General features: G+C 44.6%; 1 protein-coding gene across 1 annotated transcript in view; it reads left to right on the forward strand.

Annotated features, from left to right (window-relative positions):
• WWC3 (WWC family member 3) overlaps positions 1-10981 on the forward strand; it is a 118193-nt gene extending 107212 nt beyond the window's left edge. The window contains exons 19-23 of the mRNA XM_044768154.2: positions 126-290; positions 2510-2602; positions 4333-4560; positions 5059-5186; positions 8183-10981. Coding sequence (XP_044624089.2) covers positions 126-290; positions 2510-2602; positions 4333-4560; positions 5059-5186; positions 8183-8249 — 681 coding nt within the window. The 3' untranslated portion in view covers positions 8250-10981. The remainder of the gene's footprint in view (positions 1-125; positions 291-2509; positions 2603-4332; positions 4561-5058; positions 5187-8182) is intronic.
• Positions 10982-14422: the final 3441 nt, after the last annotated feature.

A 14422-nucleotide genomic window follows, 5' to 3' on the forward strand; every position in this document is an offset into this window, starting at 1 on the left:
AGTTTTGGACATGTTAAGTGTGAAATGCCACTTAGAACTCCAGGAGGAGAAGGCAAGGACGGTTCACATGAAGTTTATTGCTTATGTTCTAGAAAAAGTCATGGTAATAATGAACTACTATCTAGGTTGATAAGGAAACCAACACAGAAGATCTCTTCCCAGAAGAAGTAGCAAGTCTTCCGAAGGAGAGGCCAAGCCGGAGGGCCCGCGGGTCGCCATTCGTTCGGAGCAGCACAATTGTCCGGTCGCAGACTTTCTCACCCGGAGCACGAAGCCAGTATGTTTGCAGAGTAAGTTGGAATTCCTTTGCCACCCGTCTGGAGTGTTTTCTTTTTTTTCCCCTTTGTTGTGTTCTATTTTTTACTATTTATACCAAAAGACGTATGTGTTTCCATAAATAATACAAGAAATGAGTGTTATGCATGTGTGGATATGAAATCGGTGTGGTTTCATCTCCCCCCTCACCCTGTGCATGTCTGACTCTGGATTTACTCAGGATTCTAAGCTATTTCTCCCCAGATCTTCAGTGTTCTACAGGCATACCTCGTTTTATTGTGCTTCGCAGATACTGTATTTTTTATAAGACCCCCCACCAGCAAAAAGATTATGACTCACTCTAGGCTCAGATGATGGTTAGCGTTCTTTAGTAATCAATTATTTTTTAATTACTGTATGTACTTTGCTTTTTTAGGCATAATGCTATTGCATACTTAATAGACTACGGTATAGTGTAAACATAACTTTTACATGCACTGGGAAACCAAAAAACTCGTGCAATCACTTTATTGTGGTGGTCTGGCACCGAACGTGCAATATCTCTCAGGTCTGCCTGTGTGTGCAGCAACTTGTGCTCGGGAAGCTGAGTGGATCAGTTCTACATCAGGCTAAGGAATAACAAGTTGGAACAGGGAATATCCTGAATTGGGTTGAGAGTGAGAAGTCGGGTCACTGAGTGGTTGGTTAGAAGTCCTGAAGTGTAGCTCTGTCAGTGGTCCCAGGGAAGAAAGCAGCCTTGAAGACTCGAGGTGCTGAGGCAGTGGGTTCTGACTCCCCGACATGTAATTTCGCACCCCGAGGGTGATGGCAGAAGATGCTGCGTGGTTCTCAATCTTGGCCACACCTTGCAGTCAAATCACATTGGGGAGCTTCACAAAATGCTGGTGCCTGGGTTCCACCCCTAAGATTCATCACTGGTCATGAGTGGGCCTGGACATCAGAGTTTTGGGATGCTTCCAGATGATTCTAATGTTGAGAACTGTATAGCTCATTGCCTGCATGGCTCACCTTAGTCTCCGGCCCCTCCAGAGGTCAAGCTGATGGCCCGGGGCCCCCACCGTAAATCACATCATTAGCAGAGACCATGTGGCCTGGCCCAAGGTCCCCAGGTAAACAAAGACACTTAGGACATTCCGGGAGCTTACAGGTCACTTCCCAGGAGCTGGGCAAGGACCAAACCTTTCTTGGGGCAAAGTTAATCCTTTAATCCCAGTCAAGGCTGCCCTGGGTAGCACAGGGTCAGGCCCAGGCACTCCCACACCATCAGGCTGCAACCCTGTGTGGCCGATGCTTAACCGAACACCTCGAGGTGCTAGATCCAGGGCTGTCCTCACATCCCTTCCTTATTCTAGACTCTTACCAAACCACCGCGGAGCAGACTCAAGGCTGCTTAGTGAATAGAAGGATAGGATGGTAAAGGAGGAAGTCCTTCACTTCCCCAGACAAGGGGGTCCAGCTGCTGTGCTGTGTTCTGTGCCCTGCATAAAAGCATGCGTTTACTGGCAACGCTTTTAGAGGCCTCTTTGTACATGTGTTGATAGTGATCAGGGGAGCATGTAAACTGCTGTGCCATGGTATTTCCGAAGTATTTCAGGTCAATTGGCATGGAAAGTAAGGCCACGAAGGCAAGGAGTTTGGCTTTCACACAGATACACGTTGATCCTGAAGTGAGAACCCGCACCAAATGTCATGAAGAACGCATTATTTCTTTTTGTTTTTAAAAGCAGACCTTTTCCCCTGCCCAGCAGAGTGGGTGTCAGTGGTACTGGCTTGTCCTGCTGCCAGGAACGAGTCCCTGTTTTTGGAAAGCCATTTTTTCCCACCTCCTGCCAAGCCAGAAATAGAGCAAATGAGAATGATTGCTAACAAGTGAAAAATTGCCGAGGACAGTGGTGGCTTTCCTGAGCGTCACACGTATTATCAGGTCGCAGTTGGTATTGACAGGGATTGTGTTGACTCGGTTAGCTTGGGAACGTCACATGGTTTGGTTGATGGACTTGAAGGAGGGTGTGGGGTGGGTTGGTTGGTTGGTTTTGTTTTTGTTTGTCTGTTGATTTACTTGAAGCTCTTGTGTTTTAACTGAAACAGGAAGTCTTGGGGTCAAAGCCCTGAAAGTCCTCAGGGTGTTTGAGTACCTGTAAGGAGAAGGCAGTGAGCCAGTCCAGGGGACACAGGGGGAATGAACACTGCCTTTCTGAGAACGTGCTTCTGAACATCATTCTTTTTGGTGCAGCTTTATCGCAGTGACAGTGACAGTTCAACACTGCCCCGGAAGTCCCCATTTGTCCGAAATACTTTGGAAAGACGAACCCTTCGCTATAAGCAGGTGGGTGCCACATAAACTAATATGCAGCGCATACTTACCCTGGGAGTTGTTTTTATAACCCTTAAAAGGTAATATTTTAGGCAATATTAGTTAGAAGGTAATATATTTATTTCCTTGTTAGGTATGAATTTTAAAAGCATATATAATGTCAAATGTTACAAATATTTCTTAATTTCCTAAGATAATGTCATGATCTAAGATAATTCATGGATCTTTACATTTAAAAATATAATAAATTAATAAAATACGTAATAATAAGCAATCGACCATTCTGCGTGAGAGATTTGTTTTCTTTTCCGACAGGAATATGTATAGTTCAGAAGATTTGTTTGTCAACGTAGAGTTCTTCTATATAGGACCGTTCTAGGTTTTCATTTCCTTTACCCACCACGTGTTTTTTCCACGTCACACCAATTTACAAAGTTTTGCTGCTTTTAGTTTGTAAGCTAGTGGTTCCTAGTCTTTTCCAAGAAAGGATTCTTTTAAAGGTAAAAGATCCCCGATTTCCATGCGGCAGTTGTATTGAGAGTAGCTGCCAACTGAGAATGATAAGAAAAGACGTAATACAGCTGCAGAAGTGTTTCTCAGTAGCAACACCGTTGACGTTATGGACGGTGCACTGGAGCAGGTTGAGCTGCGTGCCTGGCCTTGACCCACTAGTTGCCAGTAGTACCCTCTCCCCCGAGTTGTGACAGCCACAAATGTCTCCAGACGTTGCCAGCTGTCCCCTGGGGGGCCGTCACCCGTGGCTGAGAACCACTGAGCTCTGCTGTGCATTCAGCAGTGCTTCTTAATGAATGCGTATCTAAGTCACATCATATATTTGCATTTAAATTCTGTGTATGTGCAAAATAGTGTTATGTGTGTGTAAAAAGGATAGAGTTATTCAGCCCACTGAACGCACTGATGTGCTGATGGGTTTGTGATTTTGTTGCAGTAACTGCCCTTCCCTTGGTTGTCTGCCTTTGAGTGGGAAGTACTGCTCCCAACTCCACGTGCAAATTCTTTTCTCATCTTAAGACTTTTCTTACCACAGCAGATTTGCTTACTTGAGGCTTATATAGGGAGCCTGTGTGTGTTTGTGTGCACGTGAATGGGTGTGGAGGTATAATTTTTTAAACAAAAATCACTCATATAGTTGATGACATGCTTTTTCCCCCTTATACAGTGGGTCATTTAAGATTTTCCATGTCAATATATTTTCAGCTTTTTACAATGGCTGCATTTTATGCTGGCCTTGTAATTTATTTAATCAGTTTCCTCTCGGTATATACTTAGGTTTTTTTCTGTTATAAATCTTAATTGGATCACTTTTGCACATCATCAGTTGTGCCTTTCAAATGCAAGTCAAAATGAAATTTCAGAACCAAAGAAAATGCACATTTTTTGGCTTTCGATATGTATTGTCAAATAGTACTTCAGAAGATTATGCCCATTTTTGATGCCGCCAGTCCCGTATGAGAGGGGTCTATTTCTCCATACATAGGTTGTCATTAAAACAATTTTCTGTCACTAACTTGATATTGAACTGGAGTTTTAAATTAATCTAGTTCCAATCTATGTTTTTTTTTTTTCAACGTTGGGCCATGTGTAGAGAAACACCTCTCCAATAACTGTGCTTCACCTGTCTTCCATTAATTGTGGAAGAACCTTCTAGAAGGCCTAAGCTGGCTGGCCAAATGGCACCGTATGCCTAGTTAGTGTGTGCTCACAGCTGCTGTCTCCTGCAGTCCTGTAGGTCCTCCGTGGCCGAGCTCATGGCCCGCACCTCCCTGGACCTGGAGCTGGATCTCCAGGCGTCACGAACGCGGCAGAGGCAGCTGAACGAGGAGATCTGCACTCTTCGAGAACTGAGGCAGCGGTTAGAGGACGCCCAGCTCCGAGGCCAGACCGACCTCCCTCACTGGGTGCTGCGGGATGAGCGATTCCGGAGTCTGCTGAAGGAAGCAGAGAGGCAGGTAAGAGGCCCGGGCCCTGCTTCAGGGTCCCTTTGGCTTCTCAGGCCTGCCTGGTCACAGTCATTGCCCTTTGCTCCACTTGTACTTGGATTCTGAATAAGCATTTCAGATGATAAAACTGTAATTTAAATGATCCAAGTGCTCATCTCAAGGAGCTGGGCTTCTTCCTCCATGCCAGGCGCCTGGTGTCCGTGGTGGCACCAACACACATCTCGAGGCTTTGCAGTTGCCGGGCATGGGGGGCGGCTGGAGGAGGGGTCCCCGGGCCCTCCTGCCAGCATTCCCATTCCTTACTGCCCGCTTCGTGGTGGGATGTTCTGTGTTCCCTGTCTGTGAGGCATGACCCCGGTCACCCTGAGAAGCTCCTTTGAAGATTCCCTGGGGGGAGTGAATGGAGTGGGCCTCCCCGCTGGGTCCCCAGAGCTGCGAGTGGCTTCGTTCATTCTCCTTTAAAATGAGAAGTAAAAACATCTTGTTCATCCAATGTTGCTTTTCCAGACAAGACAGACCAAACTTGACTTCCATCAAGAACAGGCAGCTGAGAAGATGCTGAAGAAGGCCTCCAAAGGGGTCTGCCAGCTGCGCGGGCAGAACCACAAAGAGCCCATCCAGGTGCAGACCTTCAGGTAGGGAGAGAGGGAAGCCACCCGCCGGCTTGCTTTCTTTTTACTAGGATTCCTTATCGTTATAAAAATGTGAGTAAGTATTGAAACAAAACCACAGGAAGTGGAGAACAAAACAAGAATCTCCGCTGCTGTTAGCATTTTGACGTTGCCCTATCTTTTTTTCCTAGGCACTGTTTTTTCCCAAAGTGCAACTTGTAATCTTAATGTAGGTTCAATTTTGCATTTCCTTTTTTTTTAATTGAAATATCCTGTTTTGCCACATAATCTGTTACCTTTTTTAGCTATAAAGTCTCATCTAATAGATAGAATTTACCTAACTACTCTATTTTATAACCTGCTTCTTTCCAAGTGTTCTCTGCTGTAGACAACGCAGCGACTTAACACACACACACACACACACACACACACACACACACACACACACACAGACACACACACACACACACACACACACACAGACACACACACACACACAGACACACACACACAGACACACACACACACACACAGACACACACACACAGACACACACACACAGACACACACACACACAGACACACACACACACACACACACACACACACACACAGACACACACACACACAGACACACACACACACACACACACAGACACACACACACACACACACACACAGACACACACACACACACAGACACACACACACACACACAGACACACACACACACACACAGACACACACACACACACACACAGACACACACACACACACACACACAGACACACACACACACACACACAGACACACACACACACACACACAGACACACACACACACACAGACACACACACACACACACACAGACACACACACAGACACACACACACACACACAGACACACACACACACACACACAGACACACACACACACAGACACACACACACACACACACAGACACACACACACACACACACACACAGACACACACACACACACACACAGACACACACACACACACACACACACACACAGACACACACACACACACACACACACACACACACACACACATACACACACACACACACACACACACACACACACAGACACACACACACACACACACAGACACACACACACAGACACACACACACACACACACACAGACACACACACACAGACACACACACACACACACACACAGACACACACACACACACACACACACACACACACACACACACACACACACAGACACACACACACACACACACAGACACACACACACAGACACACACACACACACACACACAGACACACACACACAGACACACACACACACACACACAGACACACACACACACACACACACAGACACACACACACAGACACACACACACACACACACACAGACACACACACACACACACACACAGACACACACACACACACACACAGACACACACACACACACACAGACACACACACACACACACAGACACACACACACACACACATCACCTTTGCCTTTTTAGTTGCCTTTGGATTGAAGCGTGCTGTGCACACAGGGAAATGTACACGTCTGTACTGTCACCAACTCGACATGGCGAGAATCCAACATGATGTGCAATTTCAGCTTTTCCACCCCCGAGTGACCACCATCTGGAATTTGAATAGCATAGATTAGTTTTTCCTGGCTTTGCTTCTTATATGAGGAGAATTACATAGTTATATCTATATTCTTTTCTGTCTGACTTTTTAAAAAGTTGAGGTGAAATTCACATCGCATAAAACTAGCCATTTTAAAGTGAACAATTCCATGGCATTTAGTACAGTCACAATGTTGTGCAACCACCACCTCTATCTATTTTCAAAACATTTCCATCACCCCAAAAGGAAACCCCATACCCATTAAGCGTCACTCTGCATTCCACCCACCCCCAGCCCCTGACAACCGCCAGTCTGCCTTCTGTCTCTACCACGTTGCCGATACCCGACATTTCATCTAAGTGGAGTCATCAGTATGTGGTCTTTTGTGTCTGGCTTCTTTCAGTCAGCGTAATGTTTCTGAGGTTCCTCCACATTGTAGTGTGTGTCAGAATTTCATTCCTTTTTATGGCTGAATAATATGTGCCTGACTTTTAGCCTTAATTGTTTTATACCCTGAATTTTCATGTCCATATCATAAAAGAGTAAAACACTATAACATCTTCCTTCAATTATGATTTAGAACTCCTTAATTTATATAGGTTTACATTTCATTCATTTATTAATAAAGCAAATATTTACTGAGCATCTGCTGTGTACCGGGCACTGTTCTAGGCACTGGAGACAGACAAACCCTTGCCCTCGTGAGACTTCATAACTTCTGTTAAAATTTAGAGAATCTGGGGCTGGCCCCCTGGCTGAGTGGTTAAGTTTGTACACTCCGCTTCAGCAGCCTAGGGTTTCACCAGTTCGGATCCTGGGCATGGACATGACACCACTCATAGGGCCACGTTAAGGTGGTGTCTCACATGCCACAATTAGAAGGACCCACAACTAAAATATACAACTATGTACTGGGGGGATTTGGGGAGAAAAAGCAGAAAAAAAAATTTAGAGACTCTATGGGGCCAGCCTGGTGGTGTAGTGGTTAAGGTCCCATGCTCTGCTTCTGTGACCCAGGGTTCACGGGTTCGGATCCTGGGCACAGACCTACACTCTGCTCGTCAAGCCATGCTGTGGCGGCATCCCAAATACAAAATAGAGGAAGATTGCCACGGATGTTAGCTCAGTGACAGTCTTCCTCAAGGGAAAAAAACGGAAGATTGGCAACAGATGTTAACTCAGGGCCAATCTTGCCTCACCAAGAAAAAAAAATTTAGAGAATCTGTATACAAACAGATGTGTTGTTGGGGATTGAAATTCAATTGGTTCTATGAGTAAGAAAAGCTTTCATTGATATGAGAGCCCCCTGCCAGGTTTCAGTGCATTTATATCAGCTTCTAACCTGTCATTCTTTCCAATCCCAGGGAGAAGATAGCATTTTTTACAAGACCAAGGATTAGCATACCTCCTCTGCCCGCCGACGATGTTTGATGTCATGCTTTGTACACATGAAGTATTTATCTGCCTGTTTTATTTTCATGAAGTTCTTAGACTAGCTAAATTTGTCTTTAAAATATTTGTGCAAAGCTATTAATATACACATTTTGTAAAAAAAAAAAACACACATCTATCTATACATATCTATTTTATAATAGTGACGGCAACAGGGCTTGGTTTTCCCTTGTTGTGAAATTGACATCTCTGAAGACAGGTTATTTTATAAAAGATCAACTATCATGTTAAGAGTGTACAGTTTTTATGCTGTTTTATTTGACTAAAAGGCTGGAAGACAGAAACGAAGTGAGTTCAGGCAAATTCACTGTATTGTAATTTATTTATAGTACTTTTTTCCTTGAAGGAAAATACTGACTTTAAGATGTATTTTAAGACTGAAATTTTCTTCTTCAGTATTTGTCATGCAGTAGAATGGAACTTTGGGGCTGGTTTTGTTTCTGACACCCGAAATGCAAACACTCTGTGCTAAGTTCGTCACTCATATCAGTTCCTCCTGCATGCATTTATCACGTATATTGTACACGTTCACACTCTTTGAGTCCCGTTGAGCTACCATCTGCAGTGGTTTAGTCATAGTTCACGTGCTGTGTGTGCATCACAGAGGTCAGCCTCCCGTGTGGACCATGCACTGAGCGTCTCTCATTTCTGTGTTGTCTTATCCTGCATCTTTCTGTGCTCGCCATGAGTCTGAAGCAGGCCACAGAGCCCCTGGCCTCCTGGGCTTTCACCAGCCTGTCCATGGTGACTGCCCACACTGCCCACCTTCACCAGACCACAGGTGGCCCCACCTTTGAGTCCGCGCCATCTGATCATGACCCACAGGGAAGGTGGCAGTGGAACTCCTGCTCTCCTCCTCTGTCCTGAAGGAAGGCGGAAGAGGACCAGGAACGTGCATTTGCAGCGAACCAGTGTGTCCGCTGATGGATATAGCAGTACGACATAGCCATGATAACCTTTGAAGGCGCTTTATTGTCGAAGGAAGCATATGTGGGTAACTAGAATTACCCTGTGAGTCACTTACAGGAGAGCATTTGATTTAAATCAGAATGCCCCTCCCATACTGGCGTCTACCCAATATTAAGAAATCTTAGAAGTAGTTCATGAGAAAAAAAATTTTATGTAATAAAAATATACCATTATTCTTTTAAAATGCCAAATGATATAAATATTTGCCTAATACGTATTTATTATATATGAAATGCACTCTCCTTTATGAAGCCTTGGAGAAGTAAATGAGGTGGTCACACGAAATATAAAAGAAAACAACTCGCTCTTCTAGATCTTTCTGCCCCTCCTTTGGAAATTCCCCCCCTTTAATCAGCATCCCTCTTCTCATTAGTCCATAACCCTCCCCCTTGCATAACCTGCCTTCCCTTTTACATTTATTCAAAATGAATTTTGTAGAAGCCTTTCATTGACACGCGACCTGTCACAGACAATGGAATTTGTCAGTGGTGGTAAGACTGAAAACTTTATGCTTTTGCACTGTTGTTATCTCTTGCTATGTATTTCTGCTTCTAGTCTTGCTGTTGTTTTTGTAATTTCTCTGTATACATACCCACAACAGAGGTGGAGACACACAAACACCGGTCCTTGCTGGAAACGCACCGTGGCAGGCAGCATGGCTGAGCCATGGGGATACTGGCAGGCCCTCTCTCTGCCACAGCTGTTGCAGCGTCACACTCCAAGGAAGCAGTGTCTGCATTGGCCCGGGCTGTGCTGAGGGCGCATGTCTCGTCTCAGGCGTACGGCCCACAGCAGGTGGGAGAGGCCCCTGGACACAGTGTCTGGTGCTGCTTGTCAGCAGCTGCCGCCTGATGCTCCCTGAATGGGTTGCTGGCTTGAGGCAGCTCTTCTGCCAACCTCTGTTCAGTAGCGATGTGGGGAGAACCCACTGTGCCAACACAGAAAGGCCTGAAATGAGGGTTTGCAAATAGAGTTCGCTGCCCAGTGTATACAGATTTCTGCTTGGAGTGCTCCCCGACCCCAGGGTTTACAAAAATCGTCCCTTTGCCCCACCAGAAGCAAATGCAGCCCCTGGACAGTGCAGCTCCAAGGAGCGCTTGTGTTGCCACCTTTCCAATTTGCTTCTCCTGCCTCCCTGCGTGTGTCTGCTGTGGCCCCTGAACGGGACTGTAGTAAGCAAGGAAAGAAAAGCCAGACAAATTACGGAGGCAGAGGTGATGGCTTCTGTGCTGCTCGCCGTCCATACCGGCAAGGGCACGGGGATAGCGACAGAGGCCACCAAGCAGGCAGGAGGACACGAAACACCCTCATTGGCCTCTCATTCATGACTTGGTTTTGCTGCTTCTGACTAGTTAAGACTGCCGCCCCCCGGAAAATATCCTACACATCAGAAAAGTGAAGTCCTATCGTCTTAAGGGGTGTTTCCATCCTACATTTTAATTTGTCTGTAGCCGTGCCTCGTGATGAGAAAACTCTGCCATCTTTTGTCAGCAATTTTAGTCCAGGGACGGTCCGAAATCTGCCACCAGGGTTCTTTAGGAACAGTGCACCGAGTAAAAGGGAATTTGGTCTTCACTTCATCTGATCACTGAATTGTCACCGCCCAAATGAGTAAGCTTCTGTTGTGGGAATAAGTTATAATCAGTATTCATCTCTGTTTTTGTCACTTCTTCTCTCTGTCATTTTTATTGTTTGAAAGTATTTCTTCTATAAAATTAAACTAACTTGCCTTAAGAACAGAATGGAAATGTGTGGTTCTTTTTAAAAAAATGTAATTAGACTTAAATATGTAATGCATATAATTTTTTCAACATAAAAATGGAGGCATAAAAATAGAAGAGTCAATGGGCCGGCCCCGTGGCCGAGTAGTTAAGTTCACATGCTCTGCTTCGTGGCCCAGGATTTCGCCGGTTCGGATTCTGGGTGCAGACATGGCACCGCTCGTCAAGCCATGCTGACGTGGCGTCCCACATGCCACAACTAGAAGGACCCACAACTAAAAATACACAACTATGTACCGGGGGGGGGGGCACTTTGGGGAGAAAAAGCAGAAAAAAAAAATAGAATAGTCAAATGAACACACATGCAGGCCCCCTGCCCCCACCCTCCCCAGCTTCAACATGGATCAGCTGTGGCTCGTCTTGTTCCCGCTGCACCTCCACCTGTCTCCCCTCCTGAGTTTGGAAGCAAATCCCATACACCTCGGTTCAGCTATAAATATTTCAGGATGTATTGCTGAAAGTGAAAAATCAACATATATGCAGTATCCTTATCACATCTTAACATTTCATAACTCCTTCATGTCATTAAATATCCAGGGTTCACCTTTCTAATTGTCTCATGTCATCCATTTGTTTAACTGAACAGAATCCAAATATCCATTTATTGGGATTTTTTCCTCTCTCTGTTTTTTTTGGTGACAGCTTTCTTGAGAGAGAATTCACATATCATGCAATTCACCTGTTTAAAGGATGTAACGCTGGTGTGTAATGTATTCAGAGTTGTGCAAATATCACTACAACCAATTTTAGAGCATTTTCGTCACCCCAGAAAGAAACCCTCTACCCTTTGTTGCCCTCAATTCTCCCTTCCACCTGGCCCCTGGCTATCACTAATCTGCTTTCTGTCTCTATGGCTTTGCCTGTGCTGGACATTTTACATGAACGGAGTCATGCACTACGTGGCCTTTTGCGTCTGGCTTCTTTCACTCCGCATAATGTTTTCCAGATTCATCCACGTTGTAGTGTGTGTCAGTTCTTCATTCCTTTTTATTACTGAGCACTATCCCACTGTGTGGACAGACCACGTTTTGTTTATCCATTCATCAGCTGATGGACATTTGGGTTGCTTCCACTTTTTGGCTCTTGTGAGTAATGCTGCTGTGGCCATTCATGTTCAAGTTTTTGTGCGGATGTGTTTTCATTTCTCTTGCGTATGTACCTAAACGTGGAACTGCTGAGTCATGTGGCAGTTCTCTGTTTAACCTTTAGAGGAACTGCCAGACCGTTTTCCAAAGCACCTACGCTATTTTACGTTCCCGCCAGCAGTGTATGAGGGTTCCAGTTTGTCCACGTCCTGGCCAACACTTATGTCATTGTGATCATAGCCATCCTAGCAGGTGCGAGGTAGCATCTCATTGTAGCTGTTTTCAGTCTGTAGGATCTATCCCCGCTGCGGTACACACCCTTGAAACTTGTCGAAGAAGCAAAGTTGCATGTCGCCTGCTCTCCCACGTTCTGGACTTTGCTGATTGTATCTCTGTGGTGTAGTTTAACATGTTCCTCTGAACTTTACTTCCTATGAATAAATACTGAAAAGAAGCTGCTGTTGAATCTAGAAGCCTGATCAGATTCCATGTCATTTTTTTCCCTTTCTTTTTTTTGGGGGGGAGGTTGGGGGGTGGCAAGACATAGATATGTTCATCCATCAGGTGGCTTATCATGTTTCTTTTTGTATTGGTCACAGTTGTTGATAATCAATGGCTAGATCTATTAATTCACTAAGGGTTGCAAAATGATATTCTAATTCTATCAATTTTTAACTTAGTATTGTTTACTTTGAAATACCTCTATAAAGAGAAACTTAGCTATTTGGTTAGCCAGTGGCACAGTTTATATGGGAAAAGCAAGATAAATGATTGATTTTTTCCTTTATTGATAAGTTTTGAAAATAATGACTTGTTTCCCCAGCTCTGTACAGTGGTGGCCAGTTTGTTCTTGGTTTTTGAAATCTTTTTCAGTGTCCCTATTAACACATGGATTTAACTGTGTTTGGTGTGCTTTAATCCATTGGCGTTATCCTTATTGCTCAAATTCCCCTATCTTTGGCCGGGGCACCCTCTCCTGCTTGGCTCCTGGGGCCTCTGTGTATGTCCCCTGGAGTCTTAGATGGCTTCTCTGCTATCCCAGATGACCAGATGGTTCTGACCTGGAAATGGTCATTTCTTCAGGGAGACTTGGTTCATTGTGCTAGGAGTACTCATTGCTACTGGGTTGCTCATTGTTTTTAGGCCTTTTAAATAGACAATATTTTCGTTTTTTAAGGATAAAGGGATGATAGAACATCACATAATTATTCATTTGCTTTATCCCATATCACACACACATTCCACAGTTTCAGAATAATGGTACCAACACGACCAGCAATAATAGAATTACTGAAAACCGTTGCACGTTTTTTTCTCGCAGGTATTTTGGTCCTTCGGGTATATCTCGGTGGGAATGTGTAGTCAAATTACTGTGGTTTAAAGTAACTTGACATATTTCCCTTTGGTGTGGCTAAGCTATCAGATAGGTACATGTGTGTGTCACTTTACTTTGGATTTTAAATTTTATTTTATAACTGTGTAAAATATTGACATGGTTCCAAAGACAAATATACAAAACAAGGTGTATTCAAAGGAGTCTAGTTTGTCTTGTTGCCTTTCTACTATTCCTTCCGTCTCCTTCCAAGTAACCATTTCAGAAATACCTATTTTTTTCTTGCATTGTTTATTTTTTAATATTAGTAAACAAGAGTATACACAAATATATATGCATATATACAGGAATGCACACATATATACACATGACTATATGTATACACACACAAATTTGTACACGTCTGTGTTTGTATTTACTCCCCTTTCTCAGATAAATGGTAGCACACCAAACACACTTTTCTCTACCTGGCTTTTTTCACTTAAAAGTATATCTCAGAGATCACCAGCATTTATATTGGCTGCTGTAACAATTGATCCCAAGCGTGGTGGGTTAAAACAACAAATTTATTCTCTTGCAGTTCTAGAGGCCAGCACTCTGAAATCAAGGAGCCAGCAGGGCTGTGCTCCCTCCCAAGGCTCTAGGGGAGGGTTCTTCCTGCCTCTTCCAGCTTCTGGGGGCTGCCTGCAATCCTTGGCGTTCCCTGGCTTGTAGAACCATCTCTCCAATCTCTACCCCATCTTCACATCACCCTCTCTGCTGTTTCTCTCTGTCTTTTCCTCTTCCGTCTCTTGTAAGAACACGTGTCAGGGGGCCGGCTGGGCCTGGTGGCATAGTTAAGTTTGGTGGCCCAGGGTTCTCAGTTCGGATCCTGGGTGCGGACCTACACACCACTTGTCAAGCCATGCTGTGGTGCTGTCCCACATACAAAATAGAGGAAATACTGACACAGATGTTAGCTCAGGGCCAATCTTCCTCACCAAA

This window comes from Equus asinus, chromosome X (genome assembly GCF_041296235.1).
Source record: "Equus asinus isolate D_3611 breed Donkey chromosome X, EquAss-T2T_v2, whole genome shotgun sequence".
Taxonomy (NCBI): domain Eukaryota; kingdom Metazoa; phylum Chordata; class Mammalia; order Perissodactyla; family Equidae; genus Equus; species Equus asinus.